Source organism: Callorhinus ursinus, unplaced genomic scaffold (genome assembly GCF_003265705.2).
Source record: "Callorhinus ursinus isolate GAN/ISIS: 27379988/994484 unplaced genomic scaffold, GSC_fseal_2.0 scaffold13, whole genome shotgun sequence".
In the NCBI taxonomy this organism is placed as follows: Eukaryota; Metazoa; Chordata; class Mammalia; order Carnivora; family Otariidae; genus Callorhinus; species Callorhinus ursinus.
Window position 1 is genome coordinate 12,559,974 of NW_027397075.1, and position 27,229 is coordinate 12,587,202.

General features: G+C 52.5%; 1 protein-coding gene across 2 annotated transcripts in view; it reads left to right on the top strand.

Annotated features, from left to right (window-relative positions):
- The first annotated feature begins 5,326 nt into the window (after positions 1 to 5,326).
- The window catches only part of SRL (sarcalumenin), a 38,192-nt gene continuing 16,289 nt past the window's right edge, over positions 5,327 to 27,229 (top strand). The window contains exon 1 of one of the 2 annotated variants that reach the window (XM_073899596.1): positions 5,327 to 5,412. In XM_073899596.1, coding sequence (XP_073755697.1) covers positions 5,352 to 5,412 — 61 coding nt within the window. In that variant the 5' untranslated portion in view covers positions 5,327 to 5,351. The remainder of the gene's footprint in view (positions 5,413 to 27,229) is intronic. The other variant, XM_073899595.1, reaches the window with a different exon arrangement.

A 27,229-nucleotide genomic window follows, 5' to 3' on the forward strand; every position in this document is an offset into this window, starting at 1 on the left:
ATCATGACCTGAGCTGAAGGCAGTCGCCCAACCGACTGAGCCACCCAGGCGCCCCATTTTTAATTTTTTTAAAAGATTTTTAAAATTTATTTGACAGAGACACAGTGAGAGAGGGAACGTAAGCAGGGGAGTGGGACAGGGAGAAGCAGGCTTCCCGGGGAGCTGGGACCCTAATGTGGGGCTTGATCCCAGGACCCTGGGACCATGACCCGAACTGAAGGCAGATGCCCAATGACTGAACCACCCAGTGGCATGAAGCACATTTGCAATGTTGTGTGATCATCACCACTGTCCTTCTCCAGAATGTTTCATTATTCCTTTTTTTTTTAAAGATTTTATTTATTTATTTGACAGAGAGAGAGAGAGCAGAAGTAGGGGGAGCGGGAGGGGGAGAAGCAGACTTCCCACTGAGCAGGGAACCTAATGCGGGGCTCGATCCCAGGACCCTGGGATCATGACCTGAGCTGAAGGCAGATGCTTAACAGACAGAGCCACCCAGGCGCCCCTGTTTTCATTATTCTAAATAGAAACTCTAACCATGAAACTCTTAACTCCTCTGCCCCCTTCCCTCCACCCATGGCACCCACCATTCTACTTTCTGTCTCTGACTTTTCTGGGTACCTCATGTAAGTGCAGTCACACGATATCTGTCTCTTATGGGCTCACTTGCCTCCTCTCAAAATTCATGTTGAAGTCCTAACTTCTAGTATCTCAGAATGTGCCTATACTTGGTTTTGGGGTCTTTACTGAGGTCACTGAGGTAAAATGAGGTCATATGGGTGGGCATTAACCTAATATGATTGGTGTCTGTACAAGAAGAGGAGATTAGGACACAGATAACACAGACCAGGAGATGACCATGTGAGGAAACAGTGAGGAAAGGGGGCCGTCTACAAGCCAAGGAGACAGGCCTCAGAAGAAACCAGCCCTGCTCATACCTTGATCTCAGACTTCCAGAACAGCGAGAAATCAGTGTCTGTGGTTTGTCATGGTGGCCCCAGCAAACGAGTGCAGTGTGCTTCTGTGACTGGTTTATTTCGTTTAGCATTAACATTTCGAAGGCTCATCCGTGTTGCAGCATGTATTAAAATTCCATTTTTTATGGCTGAATAATATCCCATTGTATGGATAGGCCACACTTGGTTGCTCTGCTCATCTGCTGATGGGCACCTGGGTTGTTTCCACCTTTTAGCTCTTGTTTATTGTGCCGCTGTGAACATGGCCGTGCAAGGACCTGTTTGAACCCAGTTGGGGCATCTTGTTTTTTTTTCTTTTAAAGATTTATTTATTGGGGCACCTGGGTGGCTCAGTTCGTTAAGTGTCTGCCTTCAGCTTGGGTCATGATACCAGGGTCCTGGGATTGAGTACTGTGTCAGGCTTCCTGCTTGGTGGGGAGCCTGATTCTTTTCCCTCTGCTGCTCCTCCTGCTTGTGCTCTCTTTCCCTCTCTCTCTCTCTCTCAAATCAATGAAATCTTTCAAAAAAATAATAAAGATTTATTTGGGGGGGAGGGGCAGAGGGAAAGAGAGAGGGAGAATCTTAAGCAGACTCCCCATGCTGGGCTCGATCTCATGACCCTGAGATCAGGAGCTGAGCTGAAATCAAGGGTCAGATGCCTGACTGAGCCACCCAGGCGCCCTCAGATGGGGCATCTTTAAATCACATGCACTTAGCCCTTTAAATGGTGCTGGGTTCACACTTTTCCCTTCCACCTGTTTTGGCTTCTGGTGTTTTTCTCTGGCCCTTCAGCCTGCACCTTTCCCTATTCTTCCACACAGCCCTCCACACCCTTTCCCTGACACGCCAATTCCTCTCTTCCCCTGACGGTGTTCACTTGGATTGATGGGAGCAGTCACGGTTTTGTGAGTCAGGCACATCCAGGTTCAAATTTGGATCGCTCTGCTCCTATGTGGTGGTGTTGAACAAGTTACCACAGCAGTCGGAGCCTTGGCCTCCTCACTGTGAATGGTGGTGGCATGCCCACCTCTCCTGACACGTGAAGCATCTGGCCCGGAGTGGGCGCGTCATTGACCTTGACTTCCTTTTCTGTCCCAGGACCCAGTGCTGCCTCCAGCCCCTCATGGCGAGCCCTTCCCCCCAGCCATGAACATGGATGGAAGACTCAGTATTGGTGTATTAATCACGTTCTCCAGAGAAACAGAGACGATAGGATATCTGTTTATAGAGAGAGGTTGTGGGGACCAGAAAGTCAGAAATCCACAGGGGAAGCTGGTGGCCAGAAATTCTGGCAAGAGTGATTGTTGCAGTCTTGAGTCAGAAAGTAGTCAGAGGCAGCGTTCCTTCCTCCTCCGGGATTGGGGAAGTGAGCACAGCCTTTATTCTTAAGGCCTTCAACTGATGGGATGAGGCCCACCCACATTATGGAGGGTGATCTGCTTGACTCAGAGTCTACAGATTAAATGTGATGCCCATGTAAAAAATAACTGCACAGTAACGTTCAGGCTGATATTTATCAAACAACTGGGCACCATAATCTAGCCAAGTTAACACATTAAATTAACCATTGTGGTTGGTAACTCCCCAGCTTTCTTCAGACTGGTCTATAGATTGATTGTAATTCCAATTAAAATCCAAGAAGGCCTTTAAAGAGCAATTTACAGGCTGAATCCAAAATTCATATGGATGTGTAAAGGAATTAAAATAGCCCAAACAATTTTTTTAAGTTTATTTATTTATAATCTCTGTACCCAACATGGGTCTCGGACTCATGACCCTGAGATCAAGCATCACATGCCCTTCTGACTGAGCCAGCCAGACAACTTCAAAACAACTTTTTTTCTCTTTTTGGTGGGGGAGGGGAGGAGAGAGAAGGAGAGAGAGAAATCCTAAGCAGGCTCCATGCCCAGCACAGAGCCTGACATGGGGCTTGATCTCATGACCCTGAGATCATGACCTTAACCGACTGAGTCACTCAGGCACCCCCCCAAAAAAAACTTTTAGATCAAAGTTGGAGGATTCACACTATGTGATTTTAAGACTGATTAGGAAACCACAGTGGAAGGACGGACACATAGACCAACAGAAAGAATACAGTTTGGAAGTAGCTTTACACACATATGGTCAATTGATTTTCAGTAAAAGGTGCAAAGGCAGTTGAGTGGAGGAAGGATAGTCTCTTCAACAAATGCTGACACAACTGGCTTTCCACATGCGAAAATCTAAACTTGGGTTTATACCTTGCAACATATTAAAAATTACACAAAATGGATCATAGATCTAAAGGTAAAACCTAAATTATTACACTTCTAGGTGAAAACAGGAAAACATCTTGGGCATCTTGGGTTAGGCGAAGAGTTCTTTGGATTTGATAAAAATTATGAACTTCTCTTTGAAAGACACCTCAGTGCATGAATACAAGCCACTGATGGTGAGAATATTTACAAAGTACGTATCTGAGGAAGGGCTTGTATTCAGTGTATGTAAAAAAAACTATCAACACTGAAAAGAAAAAACCAACCCATAAAAAATAGGTGAAAGATTTGAACAGGTGCTTCACCAAAGACACATGAAAGAAGCAGATGACAAATACGCACATGGAAACATGCTTAATATCCCTAGTCAGCAGGAAAATGCAGACTGAAACTACAATAAGAGACCACAATTTACCTACAAGAATGACTAAAACCTGAAAGACTGACCATACCAAGGATTGGCAAGGATATAGAGGGCCTGGTGGTGGGAATGTAAAATGGCACAGTCATCTTTTTTTTTTTTTTTTAAATCTTTATTTATTTGAGAGAGAGAGAGTGAGAGAGGGAGCATGAGAGGAGAGAGGGTCAGAGGGAGAAGCAGACTCCCCGCTGAGCAGGGAGCCCGATGGGGGACTGGATCCCAGGACTCCAGGATCATGACCTGAGCTGAAGGCAGTCGCTTAACCGACTGAGCCACCCAGGCGCCCAATGGCACAGTCATCTTAGAAAAAAATTAAATAGTCTCCCACCATGCGATCCAGCCCCTCCCCTCCTGGGTATTTACCCAAGAGAGGGGAAAGTGAACGTGTATAGGTTGCATTGTGTATGAATGTTCACAAACTTGGAAACAATCCAGATGTCTCTCAAGAGGAGAATGGATGGCAAATTGTGCTCAGTCCTTACAGTGGAATACTCTTGAGAATAAAAAGGAATTGAGCTATCAATACATAACTGCAACGTGAATAGATCTCAAAATAATTATGCCGAGTGAAAGAAGCCAGATAAAAAAAGAACACATACGATGAGATTCCATTTGTATCCAAATCTAGGAAATGCAAAATAACGTGTAGTGACAGAAAGCAGCTCCATGCTGGTTGCCGGGGAAGGGGGTGGGCAGAGGGGACTAGGAAGGGACACGAGGAAAATTTAGGAGAGGAATCTGTTTGTTATTTTAATTGTGCTTCTACGCGTACGTCAAAATGTATCAGATGTGAATAGTGTTCTGTGCTGCATGTGGATTATACCTCAGTAAAGCTGTCTCAATGTAAAGCCCATAGAAGAATGGCCAACTGACTTCAGCTCTTTTCCTCATGGCCTACCGCTACCCTCACAGTGACACCCTCCCCTCCAGCCAGACCAGCCAGTGTCTGCTGTCCCTCAGCTTCATAGAACTGGCTCTTAGGGGCCATCACATGCCCTTGGGAAAATTACATCAAATAGCACATTACAGACATGATGGAAGGTCCTGGAACCCCCCTGTCACTGGAAATGGATCTCTGTCCATTGGCTTACATCACAGCATGGGACACGACTCCTAGCTCTCCCTTTTTTGCTCCCGTCAGCATTCTGTATCTTCCGGAGGCCTGAGAAGGTTAAGCTTCTAGCCGTTGACCTCAGAGGTCAGATGTTGCAGGTTTCTTTTAACTGGCCATTGTGGCTTCACCTTCCTGACCTTTAGGGAGGGACCAAGACGTAGGTAGGTGGCTATCACATAGAATCTCTCTGGCTTTGCTCTTCGGCTCCTTCATTCACAAAACCGAGGCATGTGAAGGTCAGTGACTTTGTCTCAGACTTCAGATCAAGTTAGCTCAGATACCACGAAGGCTTGAGTTCCTAGCCCCTAGACCTAACCCAAGGGATGCCCCACGTTTTCTCCACCACCTCTGCCCTGTGACCCATGTCAGATGACTCCAGGGCTGCTTAGGGGAGAGAATCTGGCCCCAGCCGTGCCTTCTGGGGCCAGGCAGCTGGCCGGGCAGTGGCAGAGTGAGCCTCCGCACAGCCTGTCAGGGTCTGCGCTGCTTCTCCATCACGTCCACCCAGTTGCCCTAGTGACTGTGTGACCCTTCTCCCCCACCCTGCGCCGTCACCCGCCCTATAAATAGAGGCGAGGAGCAGCTGGGCTCTCTTGGCAGTCACCATGAGGACGCTGGTCCTGCTCTGCTGCTTCGTGGCGTCGCTCCTGCCCCTAGGACAAACAGGTATTATGACCCTCACCCCTGTCAGCCAGGCCAGACAGTGACCCCCATGTGCCCTGAGGTCTTATGTTTACTGTGGGGGGCGACGGGGGAGGGAGGCTCAAGTGATAGATGGAGGATGAGGCCTCCTCTGTGGCTCCTGAAGTTGACGGCAAACCTTGACTCTGGGCCGGTCTCATCATTGTCTCCGTCCCTTCTCCCTGGGGCCCAGGAGAAAACTGGGTCCAGAGACCCCAAGAGCAGTCAGGGGCTCACGGGGAGGCCAGAGGAAGTGGGAGCCGTGGACTGAGAGGTGCAGGCAGGTGTGAGGCCTGAGCCAAGGGCCGGGAGCCAAAGGGCAGGTCTGGCCAGTAGATGCTGGGGAAGGAGACCCCGAAAGTTAAGACTAGGGGACCCTCCTAGATGGACAAAAGAACCCAGTCCTGGTGCTCGAGGGGCCCTGGAAGTCTCAGTCATGTTGCCCTCCTACTTGGTGGAGATTGGGCAGGGGGCTGGCTTTGCATGATTGAGGACCAGGTACAGTGGACAGAATTGGGGCTGTCTGGGGAATGGTGGAATAGAGGAGGTGGTCAGTTTGGTACGGGATTGGAGATGTAGTTGGGGATTGGGCACAGAGTTCAGGAGAGGAGTGGGATACTCCAAAGTACCCCTGAGCCAGGCTGGGGGCTTCACTGGAAGGGGGCGGAGGGCCTGTGTGCATGGATTTTCCTCTGGGATCTCGGCACTTTGTGTGGCAGAGGTGGAGGCTCAGGTTACAGCATGGGAGTTATTTATAGGGATGGAGGGGACACCAGAGGGTTTGCTACCTCTCTCTTCCTGAGACTCCTGGGGCTGGGTCCCCCTTGGGGATGCTTCAGGGGTGATCTGGGGTGCCCCCAGGAATCTGGGTCTCTTGCTTTGTCTTGCCATGTGTTGGCAGTCTTCAGATGCACAGGGGACCATGGGGTCCAGAGGCCCAGCCTCTCCAACCTTCGAGGTTCTGTTTGTTGAGGTCCCAGCCCCTGCCACTAGAGCAGGTGGTGGGCAGAAGCAGAAGGTGTTCCCTCGGGGGGTTAGGGATCAAGGTGGGGGGCTCCGGCCTTGCATGTACTGCTGGGTCCCGCCCTTGTCTGCCCTTGAGTTAATTTGGGCCTTGCAGGGCTGCCGTGGCTGGAGCGGTGAGGATGCCAAGCGGCTGTCAGGTGGCTAAGTATGGAAACAGCAGTGTAATTGGATCCTGAGCTCCCCTTCACAGCCCTTGCCCTGCTCTGCCCAGCCCCAGCTGCCACCTCGCCTCACTTCCACACAGCCGGCCCAGGGACTTTTAGCCTTTTAGGGACATCCTTCATCTTTCCTCCCAACGAGGGAACTGGACATCTGGAATGTTCCACGGGTCTCACTGGGGGATCTTGCTGTGGGGAAAGGAGGCAGGCAGGCAGGCACTTTGTGTGAAGATCCTCTCTGTGCACGCTCTTTCCTTCCTGGACTCTGCAGTGTGCCCCTGGCCTGGCTTCCAGGGAGGCCTTGCTCACCACGTGCAGGGTGCCCTCTCTCCACCCAGGGGTGGATTTTATCACTCTTCCAGCTGTAGGTTACCCTAAAAGACAGCTCTCTCTTGCACCCACTGGGAGGTTCCAACCATGAGGGTGGCTTCTCCCTGCCCCTATGATGACGGTCCTTCCTACTGGTTGATTTCCCCCTAGAATTGTGCCACTAAGTAAATGCCATCTTGCCCAAGGGCAGCAGCTTTGCTCCTGAACTTCCCACCCTACCCCTGGACGCTTGCCCCTCACTGCATTGCAGGCGGGCTTTCTCTCTAACATACTTCCTGCTTCCTGGGGGGTGAAGCTGCCCTTCCTTCTTTGGTCCTCATGTTGCTTCTATGGTCTCCTGGACCATGGCAGCCTCTTCTTGTTCCCAAGCAAGGGACCAAGGGCCTCTCCTGATGCTAGGAACAGCTGGAGCTGCCAGGGCCCAATCACCAGGCACCCCTCGAGTCTTCACCCCCCATCCATGGCCCCCAGGCATTTGTGACCACTGGGGTCCCCGTCTTTGTCTTGGGGACTTGGCCTGGTGACAGGCCTGCTCAAGGACAGGGTAAAGCAGCCTTGAGTTGCTTTACTGTGTCCCCTCATTTTCGAGGTAAGAGCGAAAGCCAGAGGCATGAGAGATGCACACAAGGTTAGGCAGTGAATTATGGACAGGCATGTGTAGCCCAGGGCCGTCGCCCCCCACCCTGGAGTTCCTGTCCTCCCCTCAGCCTCTCTCTCTCTGACGGCCACCTAACTCCCTCTGCCTTTGGAGAGGCCGCCTGTGGGGAGCTTTGCTCCGGATGCCTCTGATCCTTTGACTCCTCCGAGGGTGGGGTGGGGTGGGGAGTGGCCAGTGCTGAGGAAGCAATTGGGTTCAAGCCAGTCGTGTTTGTTAGGCTGGATTCAGGACATCTTTGCTTCCTGTTGCCTGCTTGATGCAGAGAGTGGGGCAGATGGGGATTCTGAGTCTGTTCCTCCTCCTCCAGCCCAGCCCAGCCCTGGTTTGCAGACTTGCAGCCTGCTCTGGCCTCCACCCTGCCATCCCAATGGGGAGAAGTTGGTGCATGCTGGGGCTGACCTGCCCCTCCATGAGAGATGAGGGTCTGTCCGGAACCCCTCTGTGGCCCCTCCTCCCCCACCCCAGGCTGGTTATATCCAGAAAGATTCTGTATTCATGTTCCCTCAACAGGACAGCCCTCCTGCCTGACCAACCATGGGGAGGGCTACTGAGAGAAGGTCATAACCTCAGAGGCCTTGGGGAGAAAGCAGAAGCCTTGGCAGCCCCCCTGCAAACTGTATCTCCAGTGATTTCCCTGACTCCTGGCTCAGTGCAGCTGGAGGAGACCGTAGGGAGCATCTCGTCTGCCATTTCCCACGACGAGTCTACAAAGCACACACTGGGATTTGCCAGTGGATGTGCACACCTTGCTTGGTGGTCTGTGGAACCAGAGTTTGGGAAATGCTGGTTTTGTCCCACATCTGGGTGTGACAGTGAAAGTCACACAGCTAGTTCAAGGCAGGGCCAGAGCTGGAATTCAGGTCTCCTTGCTCCCGCAGAAGGAGGTCAGATGAGGCCAGCTGCATTCCCCCTGGCCATTTGGTGCTCATTTAGGTGTGGTGGGCTGAGAAGGAGCCTAATCACTATGGACACAGGAGGAAGATGGCTCTTCCTCTTTGGTAGGGTCTCAGGGCCAAGGGCAGGGTCTGGGTGCTGTACCTCCTGGCCTGGAATGAGGGTGCGGTGGAACGGTGGACAGATGTGGGGTCTGCTGCTGTGGGATGCTGGGTTAAGCTCTCTCCTGGACAGCTTCCCTGCTCCAAATCCAAATCCAGACCCACTCCCTGCACAACCCCTCACATTTATATATTGCTTGAGTGCAAAGCCTTTCATTCAAATACCTTACCACATCTCACCATGTATTAATCATTCCAGATTTATGGCATGCCTCCTATTGTTTAGGCGTGGTACTGGAGGGATCCAGACAGGCATTGTGTCCTTGGCATGCTTACCTCCAGTTTGGGAGATAGGGCATCTCCCATCTTGTACCTGCACGCACACAAGCAGGACACACGTGAGCGTCATGAGGGAGGTCCAGGTGGAGTGAGGTGGGGTGGAAGCGCCTGGGGAGATTATTTTTAACTGAGTGGATCAGGAAATGTTTTACAGATGATGGGATATTTGAGATGGGCCTTGAAGAAAGTAGCATTCAGACACGGAATGATGGAAGGAGGAGAATTCTACACAAGGGACAGGATGAGCGAACGCATGCCATCAGGAAAGGTTAGGGCTCTGGTGAGAACTGAGCAGGGAGAAGGGCAGGCAGAGTGAAGTGGGGATTGTGGGGAAGCTACTTGGAAGGCTGGTTTGGGCCAACCGTGAAGGGCCTCGCGTACTTGGCTGCCAAGATGGCTTTGTGCTGTTGGGCGGTGGGCAACCACTGAGGGCTTGGGAAGCGTCCCTCCAGCAGGTGTTTGTGAGGAGGGGGAGGATGAGGGAGGCTGATTGGAGGACCTGTCAGAAATGCAGCTTAGAAGGTGTGAACTCCATGAGAGAGAGGGGGGCAGAGAGGAGGGACAGACCCAGCAGATAGCTGGGGTGGAGTCTCCTGGTCTCCGGCCAAAGGGAGCCCTCACGGGTCTAGAGTAGGTTGCTGGAGGCCTGATCTTGACTCCAAGAAAGAAAAAAAAAAGACCAGGAACATAAAAGAACAGATTTTAAAAGTTCAGTTTGGGCTGTTATGAATTTGGGGTGCTAGGGGGACATCTGGATGGAGATACTGGATATTGGAGGATTGAAAGGTCTGGAGATCCAGAGATGAGATCCAGTTGGGTGAAGATGAGGCTGTGAGGTCATGAAGGAAGCTGTTGCAGAGAAAGAGATTCAGGGATGGTCGGTGGGCAGCACCAGATTCAAGCAATGGGAAGAGGAAGATGAGTGGATTTCAGGAAGAGGGAAAGGGACCCTGGAAGAGGCCGTGACCTGGAGGGCAAGGGAAGGGTGCATTCTGGAAGGGTGGTCGATGGGATGGAATGCCACAGAGATGCCAAAGAAGATGAGGTGTCGGCTTTGATATCCCTGAGGTCGCTGGCAGAGCACGAAGGCCTTATGCGCATCTAGGGAGGGCGCAGAGGTGACACGTTTGGGCAGTGGGCTCAGGAGGGATAGAGGACGTGAAGGAGTACATGGGTAGGGGGTTTGCAGAGGTAGCAAATTTCCTTTTCAACACTAGAAAGACTAAGTGTGTTTATGGGCCGATGGTGAGGGTCCTAGGAGAGAGAAGGACTGACGGACACAAGGTGGAGAGGAAGTGACCAAGGTGTCAGACGTGTGGGGAGGGTGGGGCAGGTCTTAGGGGACACATGCCATGGCATCGTGGAGACCTCAGAGGGACACTGCACCTTCGAGGTAAACTCAGGAGCCGCAGTGCCAGTGAGGGAGCTCAAGTAGTGGAGAGGGTTCTCTGGCTTCCCTGGGATTGCTGTGGAGGGCCCGGAGGGCCACGGGGTGGGGTGGGGGAAAGGAACCAGACTATGAGGTGGAAGAGAAGGCCGTTTGCCCCAAGTTGCCTGGTATGGAACAGCAGGACCAAGACCAGAGCCTGGTCTCTGGTGCTGGAGGAAAACCAGGCAGAGCCCAGAGACCAAGTCAGTGAACCGGCCTTTTTGTTCAGTGAATGTTGGCCCCTGGTAGGCTGGCCCCCTCCAGCCAGGGCTAAGTCCGACCCCAAGCTCCACCATCTAAGGTGTCCATTCAGCAACTGTTCCTGGGCCTGCGATGGGAAAAGCTCTGTGTTTGGACTCTGTCGAGTTCAGTGACTTAGTGGGAGCTGGCTCAGAGGTTCGCAGTGAGTTCCCCAGATGACAGCCTGGGTTCTCACTCTTGTGCAACAGAGACAGGTCCAGGCTCAGGTTCCCTCTGGGGTGTTTTCCTGGCCGGGAGGACTTTGCCACGCCCAGCAGTAGGGCTCACTTTGGGATCAGGGAAGTCCTGTCCCCTTTGGTTTCAGCCACATCCCTCTCCAGCCCTGAAGGTGGTTTCGTTCAGAGTCAAGGTCCCAGACAGGGACCTGTCCATGCTTGTCACTTCCTCATCCTTCCTCACAGAGGGCTCCCAAGCAGCCTTTCCGGAGTGGCCTGGTCTCAGAGTGGGGGGTTTGGGCAGCAGAACCTGTTACTGCGTTTGAGAGTGCGGAGCTTTTAGGAGGTCAGCTGTTCATACCCCAGCCAGGCCTTGCAAGAGCCTCCTCTCTGGGAGCCTCAAGCTCTTCCCCAGCTGTGTGGAGAAGAGGCTGCCCCATGCTGCCCAGGGGGCAGGCGTGCCCAGCGGCCCAATTCTGAAGACCAGGAGACCATGGTGCCTTTGGACAGCTCCTGCCTGGTGCCATCCTAGGAGCCTGTCTTCCCTGGAACCATGTCATCAGAGCCACACAAAAACATAGTGCTGCTCCTTCTGCTCCAAATCCTGGGGCCCAGAAGGATTTCGGGTGGAATGTTGGCCTTGCTGAGGCAGGCCCCCCAGCTTCATAGCAAGGGTGTTATGCAGTGAGAAAAGGCTTTTTTCCTTCCATGCTAGGTGGACCCTCCCCCTGGGGGTCTTTGTCTTTTACAACCTTGACAGCACTGACCCTCTGGTTCTCTGACAACTCCGAATGCTACAGGGCACAGAGTGGGTGTGGGCTGCGTGGTGAGCCCTGGGGAGAAGAAGGTCCCAGTGCAGAGTCCTGGAAGAAGGGGAGACGGGGCCCGCCCTGGGGAGCCCACCCTGGGTTGGGAACAGAATGAATTCATGATTAAGGGTGAGGGTCAGTATGTGGTCAGCAAGTGATGTAAGAATGCAACTGGCTTATGACCCAGCAATCACACTACTGGGTATTCACCCGGAGAATACAAATATGAGAAGTCAGAGGGATACATGCTCCCTGATGTTTACGGCAGCATTATCTGCAGTAGCCAAGGTATGGAAGCCGCCCAAGTGTCCATCGGTAGGTGAATTCATAAAGTATTATATATATATACACACACAATGGAATATTTTTCATCCATAAAAAAGAATGGAATCTTGCCATTTGCAACGACATGGATGGAGCTAGAGGGTATTATGCTAGGAGAAATAAGTCAGCCAGAGAAAAACAAATACCATATGATTTCATTCATATGTGGAATTTAAGAAACAAAACAAATGAGCAAAGGGAAAAATAAGAGAAAGACAAAGCAAGACACAGACTCTTAACTCTACAGAATAAACTGGTGGTACTGGGGGGGAGAAGTGTGTGTGTGTGGGGAGGTGGGGTGAAGCAGGTGATGGGGATGAAGGAATGCACCTGTCGCGATGAGCACCGGGTGATGTGTGGAAGTGTAGGATCACTGTATTGTGTGCTGGAAACTAATAGAACTCCATGTGAACAAAGTGTGATTGAAAACAAAAACTTAAACAAAAAAGATGTGGGGCACGCAGCAGCAACTGAGAGGAGGAACACACTAGAGAGAGGTGGGAAAGGTGGGCCAATAGGGACCCCATCTGAAAAGTCAACTTTCCAGCCCCGAGGCCCTGGCTAGCCACACTGCTCAGACAGGAATGGGCCGTGTCTCTGCCCCCAGGAGCTGACTTCTATTTGGGGCAATGACACCCAGGGAGAGAAAATGTAACTACCCCCTGCTCCCCCGGCAGCTCTGGTTGGAGTTCAGAGGAGGGCTGGAAGGTCGGCCTCACAGAGGGGCAGGGTTTCAGCTGGACTGGGAGAAAGGGGACAGTCACTGGACCGTCACCTCCAAGAGGACAGGGGCTGTGCGTTTATTTAACTTGCTTGTCTCTGCATCAGCGCCTAGCATGGTGCTTGGTTCGTGTGGTTCGTAGAAAGCACTAAACAGTGTCAGATGAATGAGACGACTTGTGCAGGCAGAGGAGGAAGGTGATCAGAACCAGGAGTGGGGACACTCGGAGCATTGCGCTGGCAAGGGTGGGAGGAGCCCAGCTCTGGCGTGGCTGTGGGGCTCCTGTTGGGGGGATCAGACACCTTGGTGGGCAGAGGGTCTGGAATGCTAAGCCAGGTGGCTCTCTCTGGGCCCTCAGCATACCCTAGCCCCTCCCCTTCTCCCTCTCAGATATTTTTGGATCCTTCTAGAGCAGCAACTGCATTCTGAGCTCAAACAGGTGCAGGCAAAGTCTGGCCTGGAGTTCTGGGCCCGTAGGAAGTGGGTTGTATTGGGAGCTCAGCCCAGAACCAGGCCAGGGGAGAGCCCTGGGGTTTGGGAGCCCCCTCCCTGCTCCCTCCCCCAAACAGCTCACTGCCAGAACTGGGCCCCTGGTCCTCTTCCAAGTGGCCATTCGGTTAGGACCTTGGCCAGCCCAGTTGTCCCCATAGAATTTTCCCTAGATGGCAATAGGTACAGACTTGACAAAGCCATTGCCTTGGAAACTGTGCCTCTGAGGGCACCTGGTCCCATTGCTGCCTGCCCTGTGCATCTGTGCCCACCAGAGGGGCTTCTCTTGTTTTGTCCCTGCATTTCCTCCTACCCTTTATGTCAGCTGGTAGAAGACCACTTATTTCTCTAGCTTATCCCAGGAGGTCAAGACACCAGGAAGGGGTCTGGAAAGATTGGAGAAGGGTCATAGCCCTTGCCATGGGTCTGGGTACGGGCCGTGACAAGGATAGAAGCCCAGGGGCAAATCCACCTTTCTCCTGACTTTTCCTGCCTCAGTTTCCTTCCTGAATTGGTAGTTAGGCCAGCAGCCTCTTCATCTGGAGCCCTGTCACCTGAGGCCGCCCACCTGGGTTGCAGGATAGACAGCCTGTGGGGGCGGGGGGTGGAGCCCCGCAAACCCACAGGAACCGAGTGCAGAGCAAGCACCGGCTTTGCCACAAATTCACCACCAAGCCCCTTCCCATTTTGCACCTGTTTTTTTGCCCATAAAGCGGGATAATAATACTTGCCCTATTTACAGCATGGGGTTGTTATGTGACTAAATTTTAAACATGGCTATGAGATGCTTAACATGTTTTTGATATCAGATACTTTTTAAGGTTGGAAGGACTATGGCAGTAATTATAGGCTGTCGCTGCTATTCCATTGGCTTGACATCTGCCACGGGTTTCCTCAAATATCATGAAACATGAACAATCAAGGGAATCCATCCATATCTCTGCCCCTTCTCAGGGCTGTTAATATCCTTCAGATTCTCTGTCCTCAAAGAGCTTATGAATCAGGAGGGGAGAGAATCCCCGCTCATGACAGGCGTAGGGAACCATATAAGGCAGATGTAATCAGGGGCTAAAAATAAGTAGCCTGAGTGTGCAGAGAAGGGGAGCAGGTGGGACATGGCCCGGGGCCACGGGGCTGGTGGGAGCACCAGCAGCTTAGTGGGAGAGGGGTCGGGAAGATCTTGTGGGGCCAGGCTTCAGTGCTGTCCCTATGTTATTTTCCTGGGGCCGCCGTAACAAACAACCACAAACTGGGTGGCTTCAAACAACAGAAATTTAACCTCTCATAGTTCTGGAGGCCGGAAGTTAAACACGGAGGTGTTGGCAGGACCCTGCCCCCTTTGAAGGCTCCATAGGAGGATCCTTCCTGCCTCCTCCAGCTTCTGGTAGATTCAGGCAGTCCTCGGTGTTCTTTGCCTTGTAGATACATCTCTCCAGGCTCTGCCTCTGTGTCCTCATGGTCTCTTCTCTATGTCTCCGTGTGTCCTCTCCTCTTCTTGTAAGGACACCAGTCACTGGACTAAGGGTCCATCCTAATGCAATATGGCCTCATCTTAATTACATCTGCACAGACCCTATTTCCAAATAATGTCCCCTTCCAAGGTTCCTGCTGGATGTGAATTGGGGGGAAGGGGCACTCTTCAACCTCTCTGGCTCCTTAGCCTCGGACTCGACAGTTGAGCGGTTGCTGGCTCTGAACATGTAGTTCCCGTCTGTCTCCTGGCTGGTGGTCCTCTGCTGGGCACAAATGGCACCTGTTTCCCTGGTCCTCCCTGTGGCCTCACGGCCCACGCAATTGCCCCAGCAGCTTGGAGCTCTGCTGACACACCCAGCCCAAGCGTGTTGAATGGGTGGATGGACAACTGGCCGGGGGCAGGAAGTTCCAGGAGGCCATCCAGCCTAGCGCTGGTGCTGGGGAGGCTGGTGGGGGCAGTTCTCCAGCTCCCTGTTGGGTGTGCTCAGATACAGAGCCAGTTGGAGTAGTCCTGGTCTGGGGACCAGGGGCTCTGGTTCTTGGCTGGTTATGTGATGGAGAGAGCCGCAGGCCAAGAAGCCAGCGACTCAGGCCTGGCAGAGTTAGGCCCAGCTCTCCTGTGTGAGTACCTGTGCCCAGCCCCTCAGAGTCCCCGGTCCCAGCTGCAGCGGGAGAGTGAGCAGGACACGGAGGTGCCTCCCCATCCTCTGAGGGCCTAGCCCCTTGGAAAGAGAACTTCTGGGTGTGTCCACTGCTGGTGTCATGTCATCCCGGCATGTCTGCCTTTCTGCTTCCTTCTCTCCAGCGCAGGAGCACTCAGCTAAAAGGGCGGGTATCTGGGTCTCCTCACAACAGACTTAGGGATCCCCAGGCCAGAGGCAGCTCTAGAAGCTGGTGGCTATAGCTCTGTTTCCCTTTCTGTGGTTTGTCATGGTGGTTCTGGAGGAGAGCAGGGATGGGGACATGTCTCCAGGGTCTGCTGGCCTTTCTAGAAAAGCTTACTGGTGAATGCCGTCGGGGTTCCTAGCCTGGCATTCCTCGCTCTCCTCTGCCTGGCTTGTCCCATCTTCCTGATCACTTGCCTTGGCTCCTGCAACGACTGACCCCAAATGCCCTACCCCTCAAAGAGCTCCTAGGGTCCCCATCCCTGCCCACCGCTGAGACTGTTGCCATGAGGCGAGTTCTCTCTTCATGCCTGCCCATATCCCCCTCTAATTAGATGCCTTGTGTTTAAGGGGGAGGGTCTTCACTTCAGGAATCCAGTTCATGGTTATCACAGCAACCTTCTGAGCAGACTCCTGTGACCCTCTGATCACAAAAAAATAGGCTTGGGCAGGTTAAATCACTTGACCCATGGGTACTTCTCTGGTTCTGAATCCCAGTCTCGAATCTCCTCCCTTTTGGAAGTCTCTGCCACCGAGTGGAGGGAAGGCCTTATATTTTGCCACCACCATCCATCCACCCACCCACCCATGCACCCACCCACCCACCCATCCAATAGCTGTCCAAGGTGCTGGGATACAAAATCTCTGATGAGGAAACCAAATAAGTAAGTTATTTAGTTTATTGGACTATTTTAGGTGCAGTGGAGAAGAAGACTATGTTGGGGAGGAGGAAGGCTAGTCGGGAGACAGTGTCACCAGGTGTGGCAGGAGAAGACCTTGCCAGGAAGGTGACAAGGAGCCAAGTCTTAGGGGAGGAGAGGGGAGCGCCAGGCGGCTGTGTGGGGAGAGTGTTCCCTGCAGAAAGCAGTGAGCACAGGGGGGCAGGAGGCCTGGAGCGATTGCTCCCCGAAGAGCAAGCCTGTGTGGAGGAGGGAGCATTGGAGCGTGTGCAGAGGAGGGGAGGGCATGGAGCTCAGGGAGGGGCTGTTTCATATCCCAGGTAAGAGGTGACAGGCTGGGGGTGGGAGAAATGATTAGACAGAGCATGGATTTTGAAGGCAGACAACAGGTTTAGCTCAGGTTTTGGAGAAAGAAAGGAACCAAAAACATTTTATCTTTTTTTTTTAAATAGCTTTATTGTGGGGCGCCTGGGTGGCTCAGTCATTAAGCATCTGCCTTCGGTGCAGGTCATGATCCCAGGGTCCTGGGATTGAGCCCCGCATCAGGCTCCCTGCTCCGTGGGAAGCCTGCTTCTCCCTCTCCCACTCTGCCTGCTTGTGTTCCTGCTCTCACTATCTCTCTCTCTGTCAAATAAATAAATAAAATAGAAAAATAGCTTTATTGAGATATAATTCAAATATATGTAATATGCCTATTTGAAGTGTGCAGTTCAGTAGGTTTTTTTTTTACTATTTATTTAACATAATGTATTATTTGTTTTAGAGGTACAGGTCTGTGATTCATCAGTTGTACACAGTTCACAGCGCTCACCATAACACATACCCTCACCAATGTCCAGTAGTTTTTAAGTGTATTCACAGATATGTGCAACCATCAGCAGATCAATTTTAGAACATTTTTTTATCACCCCCCAAAAGAAGCTGTGTCCTTGTCACTCCTCACTCACTCATAAACTTGCCCCGGCGTCCCCTGGCCACCACTAATCTGCTTTCTATCTCTATGCATTTCCCTCTTCTGGGCTTTCATATAAATGGAACCACATTGTATGTGGCCTCTTGTGTCCGGCTTCTCTCACTGAGCATCATGTCTCCATGGTTCACCCACCTTGTAGCAGGTGTCTGGACCTCATTCCTTCTTATGCCACTGAGTAACAAAGAATGAATATTCATTGAATAGTACTCCACAAGGAATGAATATACATTGAATAATAATAATAACATTGAATAATACTTCTTGATAGATTACATTTTGTTTATCCATTCATCAGATGATGGACATTTGAGTTGTTTCCACCTTTTGGCTCTTGTGAGTAATGCTTCTGTGAACATCGATGTACACAATCTTTTTTTTAAATATTTATTTACTTAAGAGAGAGAAAGAGAGGAGATGCACGAGTGGGAGGGGCAGAGGGAGAGGGAGAGAGAGAGAATCTCAAGCAGACTCCCCACTGAGTGTGGAGCCCTACGCAGGGCTTGATCCCACGACCCTGAGATCACAACCTGAGCTGAAATCAAGAGTCAGATGCTTAACTAACTGAGCCACCCAGGCACTCCCAATGTACACATACCTGTGTGGAGATGTGTTTTGGGAGACTCTGTCTTACTACTTTTTTTTAAAGATTTTATTTATTTGAGAGAGTGCATGCGCATGCACAAGCGGGGGCATGGGAAGGGCACAGGGAGAAGGAGAAGCAGGCTCCCCGCTGAGCAGGGAGCCCGATGTGGGGCTCAATTCCAGGACCCTGAGATCATGACCCGAGCCGGAGGCAGACACTTAACTGACTGAGCCATCCAGGTGCCCCAGGAGATTTTGTCTTAATATTAGAAATACCTTACATGTTTCCTTTTTTTTTTTTTTTGTAAGTAAACCTTATGCCCAATGTGGGACTAGAACTCATGACCCCGAGACCAAGAGTCACACGATCCACCGACAGAGCCAGCCAGGCACCTCTAGAAATACCTTACACTTTTCTAGTATTTGGCTTTCAGAACTCTATCACCTGTCATTTGAGCCTCCCACTATCTGGCACATAGTAGGTGCTCCATCATCAATAGCTGTGGAATGAAGGCACCACAAATCTGGAGGTGGGTGTTTCAGTCATTAAGCATCTGCCTTCGGCTCAGGTCATGATCCCAGGGTCCTGGGATCGAGGCCCACACCAGGCTCCCTGCTCAGCAGGAAGCCTGCTTCTCCCTCTCCCCCTGCTTGTGTTCCCTCTCTCGCTGTGTCTCTCTCTATCAAATAAATAAATAAAATCTTAAAAAAAATTTTTTTCCCACTTTATTACTGATGGAACAGGCACAGAAGAGTTGAAATACTTGCTCAAGTCTCCACTGCCTATTAGGAGAGTAACTTTGGCCCCTAACTCTGTCCTTCTGTCTTCTCTTCCTCCCTAAGAGTCCCAGGGTCCCAGGGTCCCAGGGCTGCTCCCGGAACTGGGCAGCTCTGCCTGAGCACCAGGCTCCCTTCCCACAGGCAGCTTCCTTGAGGCCTCCCACCACCAGACATGTCTGTGTTCTTCTCGGCAGGGTAGCAAGGCTGGCTAGACCCCAGACCCGTGATGTCCCCAGAGCTGATGGGCATCAGCCTTGTGCCCCTCCTCATGTGGAGTGTGATTCAGTGGGTTTGAGGAATGGCCCAGGAATGGACCTTTTAACTAAACTCTGTGAGCCTTTTGTAAACGGCCTTGAGCCACATCTTGAGAAGGGCTGACCCAGGGGAGGTGGCTCATTACTGTCTGGTGCTCTCAGGGCATCCAATAGGTGTTTGCTGTGCTGGGGTATCTGCCAGGCCCCAGGCTGGACACCTGCAATCCCAGTGGGGACACTCTGTAGGCCCTGGCCCCAGGGGGCTTATTGTGCATGGGGACATAAGTTAAAAAGGCTGCCACATAGGGTGACAAATGCTGTAGGAACACAGAGCAGAAGCACCTCAGTCCTGAGGGGCCCGGAGAGGCCTCCCAGGGGTGAGCTGGAATTAGCCAGGTCCAGGCAGTGGGGGAGTAGACGACAGTGAGGCTGGCACTTGGGGAGACTGGTTGGAAATGCACGGAGGCTGAAAGCGGTTTCTCAGAGAACTCTGCAGGCGCTCGTTGTGTGAGTCTGGTGCTCAGGGCTTTCTCAGGCCCTGGGGGGACATGAAGAGGCTTTGGGTCTACCTCTTGCCCCAGGGTCAGTGACAACTGAGGAGGGAAGATCAGACACGTGCACACCCCCCGAAGGTCACAGCCACACGGGGCTGGGGCTGTGTCACTTGGCTTGGTGTGGATGGTCATGGACCCTGAGTCAGTTGAGGGGTGAGAAGCAGGGGGCATCATGGAGGCAGCAGGCTGTAGGCTGGCAAGAGGGAGCAGGTGCAGGTGGACCTGAGGGGAGGTGGGAGGGCCTTCCAGGCAGGCAGCGGTGTGGCTGTCAGGACCTCTTATGGGTTGGATTAAGGCAGGTTGAAGTCCTAACTCATAGTACCTCCAAATGTGGCTTTATTTGGAAATAGGTTCCTTGCAGAAGTAGTGAGTTAATCTGACTGGAGCCCTTAGACGTGAAGGAGAAAAGATGCAGAATAGTGATGCAGGGAGAAGGCCCTGTGCCATGGAGGTAGAGATTGGAGACCCATGTGGATGAGCCAGGGACTGCCGGGAGCCACCAGAAGCTGGAAGAGGCAGGAAGGAGTTTCCCCTAGCGCCTTTGGTGGGAGCATGGCCCTGCCGATCCTGATTTTGGACTTCTGGCCTCCAGAACTGTGGGACAATACATTTATTTCCTTCCTCCCTCCCTCCCTCCCTCCTTCCAGTGTTCAGTTAGATTCAGGTGTACAATATAGTGATTCGGAAGGCTTCCCTGACCGTGAATTGAAACATTTCTACTGCTTTAAGCTGCTCAGGTTGTGCTTTGTTACAGTAGGCACAGGAACGGGCTTTGGTGCAGGGGTTTGGGGCCCTGGTCCTGCCCGGCTGGCAGGCAGGCAGTCCTCTGGCTGGAGCTCCTCAGACGTGGCCTGGCAGAGACTGAGTGGGGCCCTTAGTGTTGATCAGGAAGGGTCATCCCAGGGACAGTGAGTGCGGAATGTTCACTTGCTCTTGCCCCGCCCTCTGGCCTGCCCTTGGCTTTGACCTGCTTCTCCCCAGGGGAGCCCTGTGGGAACTAGAATTCCACTCGCCCTGACCTACATGGTCACCAGGCTGCTGAAGGAAAAGAGAGCTCTGGGTGACAAGAGCCTCGGTTGATTTCAGTGTTTGAAGAGACAAGATGAGAGCTCAGGCCCTTGGTAACACTAACGCCACCAAGAAGGAAGCCGCTCTTGGGTTTAATTGCCTGAACATAAGGCTGGGGCCTGGCAGATACCCCAGCACAGCAAACACCTATTGGATGCCCTGAGAGCACCAGACAGTAATGAGCCACCTCCCCTGGGTCAGCCCTTCTCAAGATGTGGCTCAAGATTTCTCCTCTGGGGTGGGGATGTTCAGAGGGGGAGCTCTGAGGGAGGGACAGAGCCACCTCTCACCGGGAAAGCATGGCCCACGTGTCTGAGGTTCAGTGGGCTAGGCCACTTGAGGATACAAACCGGGAATCCTGCTCCCTGGGGAGGCATGGGATTTCTAGAACGTTCTACCACAGAGCCGCCTGGATATTCTTTGCCTGTGGTGTTCCAAGCTCTGAAGTGCTTGAGAGGCTTAGGGAATTTGTACCGTCCATGGAGCAGCAAGAGGGCAGAGGTCTTCTTCCTTTTCCCTCGTGACCCAGACTTTGGAAGGCTCTTCTGGCTGGTCTTGTTTGGCCTCTGCCCTCCTGAACTCAGAAGCTAAGAGCTGACCTCATGTAGCTTTCGTGGAACCAGCTGACCTTTGTCCCCTGGTGACGGGACAGTGAGCCCCTCCCTGCATTCTCCTCCCTGTGACACCAGAGCACCCGGAGTCATGGGGAATGCGGGGCTGGGCCGGGCGTCCGTGGCCTTCTCGAGCTTGAACCTTACCCCAGTCCTTCCCAGAATCTCCACTGAGAGCTGTGCTTGGGGACCCAGCCTGATGTCAGAGCCCTCAGCTGGCCCTTGAGATGCTATGCCTTATATAGGAACAACTGGGGGAATGGATGGGTGGTCCCAGGAGTCCTGGGTCTCAGGGAGGGGGTGAGAGGTCCAGGGACTTTGTGTTTATGTTCAGCTTTTTTTTTTTTAAGATTTTATTTATTTATTTCACACAGAGAGATAGCGAAAGCAGGAACACAAGCAGGGGAAGTGGGAGAGGGAGAAACAGGCTTCCCGCGGAGCAGGGAGCCCGATGTGGGGCTCGATCCCAGGACCCCGGGGTCATGACCTGAGCCAAAGGCAGATGGTTAACAACTGAGCCACCCAGGCGCCCCTATGTTCAGCGTTGCCCCTAGCTCAGTAGGCAGCTTCTAGCAGGCTCAGTCACCTCTGCTGTGAAATGAGTGAGTTGGGCTAGTTAATTTCTTCTTCTTTTTTTTTTTAAAGATTTATTTATTTATTTGAGAGAGAGAGAATGAGAGATAGAGAGCACGAGAGGGAAGAGGGTCAGAGGGAGAAGCAGACCCCCTGCCGAGCAGGGAGCCCCATGTGGGACTCGATCCCGGGACTCCAGGATCATGACCTGAGCCGAAGGCAGTCGCTTAACCAACTGAGCCACCCAGGCGCCCTGGGCTAGTTAATTTCTAAGTTTCCTTCCAGTGCTACAAACCTCTAATGCAAAAATAACCAAAACAAGATGAAGTTTGGGACCACGAGTGTGGGAACCCAGGAGTGGAGCCCATCTGTTGCAAACTTGGTGAAGCCCTTTGGGAGAGACAGTGGAAAGATCTGCATCTTGGCATCTGGATAGCAGTTTTGCTGGAAGGGTCTTTGGGCCGGAGCACACAGGTCAACACATGGGGCAGAATAGTCATGTTTTTGCTGCTCTAGCCTCTGCCCTTGGCTTGATCTTCCTCTATAACCTTCTCTGAGCAGACCTGGGGGCAAACAGCTTCTCTGCGGCTGGAGGTGAGATCTGCTAAGTATGCCTTCTGAGCAGGTGTGGGGAGGCTGGGCACTGCTAACAGGGGCGAAGGGCCTGCCTGTGGTCGCACAGACTCACGTGCGAAACCCTTCAAAGCTGCAACAACATTAGCTCTGATTTCAGCCGAGCAGGACAAGCGAAGTGCCACTCAAGCAGGAGCTAGAGCCACTCTTGCTCCATCTCTGTGGCTCAAAGCTACTTTCTCAAGGCCCGAGTCATTTCTGAAGGGCTTATTGCTTTGCTCCCTCGGCTCACTTATTCCAAGGGCGATGAGGACACGTTGGCACTGTGGTGGCTTCTCTGGCAGCGTTGCCACTTCTGAGAGCTGCCACTTCCTCCAGGCACAGCCTCTCACCCATTCTCAGATGCATGCAGCCCACAAGTGCGTCTGCTTAGGCGTCCTCCTGGGGTGCATTTGTGCTTGGGGTGACATGCACAGTCACCTCTCTTCCGTGGTGGATGGAAGGAGTCTGGGAGGTTGGGGGGAGAGGAAGCTGTGCATGGCCTTGTTTCTGGGTGAGTCAGGACTGACTGGAAGTGGGGGTCAGTCACCACAGGAGTCAACGTGAGGCTCAGCAGGACCAGATCTGGGCCCCAGGAGTGTTGACAGCCGAGGCCCATTCCTGTCCCAGGCCAGCTGGAACCTCATGGAAAAAATCAGGTTACCCCCAGCATGTCCACAACTCCTTGTCTGAGCTGCTTCTGGCTGGGAGAAGGGGAGAAGGGAGAAGGAGCCCCAGGCAGAAAGACCGTTCTGGCTTCTGACCCACTGACCGACCCCCCCAGAAACAGAGTGTTAGAACGGGTGGAGTGAAGGTGAGCCAGCTTGGCTCCTGTCCGAAGCTTGTTCTGTTTTGGCCCACTCAATGAACTTGGGATTTGATCTGGCATCTTTGCTCTTCTAGGAAATTAGTATTATTATATCTGACATTGCAGGGTGCTTTTAAACATTATCCGAGGCTTAAAATACTTTGAAGGGGATAGCAAAGGAGGTATTATTACCCACATTTTATGGATGAATGGAGTTGCTGCAGGGGGAGTGAGGGCCAAGGTCACACTGCCAGTTAGTGAGACACGGAGGAGCTCTCCTAACTTCTGACCCCATCCAGAGACCGGTCTGGGTCTGGGTCTCGTGGCAGAGGGCAGCTCCGAGATGTGGTCCTGGCCCAGGCTGGGCAAAGTGTCACATCCATTTCCCAAGCTCGAGAATCAGGCAGACTCTGCCCTGCTTCCCTGCGTTGGGGATGTGGTGGGTCTGGTAAGTCATTGCTCCCCTCACTTGCAAGCCCAGGTGGCTCTGGCCGGAACTCAGGGTAGCCATCTGACCAGGACCTTGGGGAGCCACACTCCTAGTAGGTCTCTCCCTGGGTGACTGAAACTCAACCATCAGCCCTCCCAGAGGTCATCCTCCAGACTCCAGGGAGACTCCACATCTTTGGGTGGGGAGGGCCAGCCACCTGTCTTGGGATCTAGCATGTACCTCTCCCTCCTACCTTCCCTCTCCCGCCTAGATCAGCCCCTCTGAATGGAGGAAGTATCGTCCAATGACTCCTACAAGGGTTTCTGTTCACTTCAGGCAGGACTGATCTCTGGGAAAACTGGGTTTTCCACAGGCTATCCCTTTAATAATTGAGTCACACCGGGGGGTGAAGACTTCAGGTTTTACTTCTTCCAGAGGTATTTGCCTTTGGAAAGTGAGTGCTTATCCGCATTCATGAATCCTCTGGGCATTAGCAACAAGAACATGTATATGTGATGGTTGTGGGATTGTGGGTGATTTCTCTCCATAGCCCCCAAAGCAAGAATTCCCAGGAATTAGGGATGGGGAAGAGGGGAGTGGAGTTCTGTCAATTTTCTGGATTTATGGGTTAAAAGCAATTGTCTTGAAGTCTTAATCCTTTTTAAAGGGAGGAGGAAGAGGATGGACTAAGAAGCTGGCTCACCCCCTCTCCTTTCTGGGGTTGGTGGTCTGGTGCCAGGAAAGCCGATGAGACTCAGTTGGTGAAGAGCTGGCTTCTAGAACCAGCCCACGGCTGATTGGTTTAACCAGCCCCGTGGCCTTGGGGCAGCCACTCCTCAGAGTTTTAGGCTCCTGATTAGTGAAATCAAACCACTTGGTCTGGTCTGTAAGGGGGTCCCTTTTGACGCCTAATCCCATGGTTCTCTCTGATTGGTGCCCTTGTCAATTTATCCTGTCCCCTGGGTGAATCATTTTGGGGCTGGAGTCCAGCTGGGGACTAGCTGTCCTGTGGGATTAACCTTGACTTTAGCAGCTTGGCCGGGAGGACAAAGAACCTTCCCAGGATGGCTGCCTTGCCCACTCTACCCTGGGTCCCTTGTTTGGGGGGAAAGAGGTAAAGGCCAACCAAATGGCGAGAGAGAGGGTCCTGGGGTTCTGGGAGGATGTGCACACTTCCCTTCTAGGGTCCTCAGCATGGGCATCTGCAAAGCTGTCTGAAGGCTCATCCAAGAAGCGAAAGAACAAGGGGCCCTGAGTGGTGAACATTTACTCTGTAAATAAGGTCAAGAAAAAAATGTGACCCCCAAAGAAGCTACTGACCATTGGCCCAGTCCAGGAGCGTTCAGAGACAAGATCTAGGACGCGGAAGGGGTCTACCACTCTGGATCTGCAAACTCTTTCTGAAGGGTTCTCAGCTGCACTTGAGGCATGACCGATGAGCTGTCTGTGTGTTTGGGTGAAGGACAGCCTGGTGAAAGACCTGGGACCCTCTGGATGCAAGACTGGTGTTCCTGACTCCTGGGTATAGATGTGTCCAGGGCTAGAACTAGAAAGTGATTGTTCCCCCTGGGACCTTATTACGGATGACTCATCTGCATAACTGTGTATGCGTGACCGTCAAAGATATTTTGCCTGTGTGTGACTTGGACTCCATAGTTTCAAATGGATGAGAAGACATATGGAGGATAACCTTGGCAGAGCCTTAGACACATGTGCTAAGGAGTCTTGGACAGGTGGGATTGAGTTTACCTTCTATTCCGTGGAGGCACTGAATAAATTCAACACCTAGAGGTGGGATCAGAACAGGTCAGCCAAACAAAATCTCGGGTTCTGACCTTTCTTCTCCTGATCTCCAGCTTCAACACAGACTCCCTGACACCTGGCACTGAGGGTGGCTCAGAGCAGTGGTTCTCAAACGTTGGTGCTCATTAGCATCACCTTCTGCAACACGTAGCTTCACACTGTCCCGCCCTTGGAGACTGGGCGTCTGTGCTTGGAAAGCCCCGCAGGTCTCGGGTGCCGCCTGCATGTGGCCAGGGAGCTCCACTTGGTTTCTTGGCCCGAGCTCTAGCCCATTCCTGGAATGCTTGTTGGGCAAACAACTTGACTTCCCTGCATCTGCTTTCTCAGAGGTTAATAGTCCTTGCTTCCCATGCCTCAGAGGGCTGCTGGGAGGAGGGAAGGGGAATGTAAAACTGCTTTGGGAAGCGTGAAGTTCTGCGTGAAGGCGAGACACCACCCAGCTCAGTGCCTGGCACGTGTTGGTCAGTAAAGTCAGCAGATGCTGTAGTGGGGGCTCCTTGGGCTTTTGGGGAAAATGATCAAGAGGAGGCTCGTGGAATTTTTAGGGATAAGGCAGGAGAGGCAGGAACAGTGGCTGTCATCCCCCATCCTTAGGCTCCCCCCCATCCTGTCCCTGGGAGGCACAGACAGATTCAAGAGAAGCACCTGGCAAGAGATAAAGGGGTGGCTGAACCCCAGCTCCTTCATCTTCCCACACCTCTGAGGCACATCGGTGGAGCCCTAGCCTTCATGGGTCGTGATTTGCAAACTACGTGGGGGCAGAAAGAACTCTGGACTGAGAGCCATGAACCTGGGCTCTGTCCCAACCCTACCCTGACCTTGGGAAAGTCTCTAAAGCTCCCTGCCAGAGCTTTCCCCCACTGCACTTGGACTCGGCAAGGCCCCTGGTGACTCCACAGTTCTGAGTCCATGTGGGAAGTGCTCTGGAATGGGTTAGGAGCTGGGGAAAAATCAGGCGTTTTGTTGGTGGTAGAGAGAGGAACTGAGCCTGGAGCCCCTGTTGCGAGGGGGATGCGGCAAGCTGCTGAAAGGCTGACTCCAAAGATGGCAGAGGCAGTGTCGGGAGAGAAAGCAGAACTGGTTTATGCCATGCTCTGCCTGGCATGTGGGCCTTCCCGTGATCTGTGGGGTTGAGCTGGGGGCTTGCTATTCGTGTACTCTGATGTAAGCACCCAGGCCTGTCCAGGCCAGGGCGGCTGCCTTGGCAGCAGCACATACAGTACAGCACTGTGAGTCCCGGGGTAGACCAAGACTCATCTTACCAGGCTCTCAGCCCTTGCGTGGTGTCTGGGGTGTGCTGTGCCCTCCCCCACCTCCTCCAGGGGCCACTAGGGGGCTTCAGCTAGATATTGAGGAGATCAGGGAGGGAGGGAAGACACTGGATTTGATTTCATGGAATTGAACTGAATTTAATCAGAGGCTCTTGAAGCCTCTGACTGCCTCCCAGAGGAGATATCAGGTCCAATGGCACAGCTGCTTCCTGGGGATGGGGCTCTGGGGGCCCCATGGCACAGCCTGTTTCATTGAGAGATTTTCCATTAGAGTTATTTTTAGTCTGGGAAGGAAGGTCACAGGGCATGAAGGCATCACCCTTGGTCTTTTTGCTCCAAATTGCTTAGCAGGTCAGTGACAGCTTGACACTAAATCATAAAAACCAGGGAAGGGTATGGATGTATACACACATGTGCACATACTTGGATTCCTGTCTGGGGCCTAGGAGTGGAAATACACAACAATGTGAAATTCATGAGAAGCCCCCAAAGTTTGGGGTCCTCATCTCCCTTGGGATTATGTAGGCCTTTCAGCCTTACCAGGGACAGAGGGTGTTCTGAGAATATTAGAAACACCACAGGTGGTCAGACCCAGAGTGTGTTCCACCCACCATCCCCACCGTCATCGTCATCATCACCACCACCATCTCACCATCCCCACCGTCATCACTACTATCACCACACCACCGCCATCCTTACCATCACCATCATCATCATCACCACCATCCTTACCATCATCATCATCACCCTCA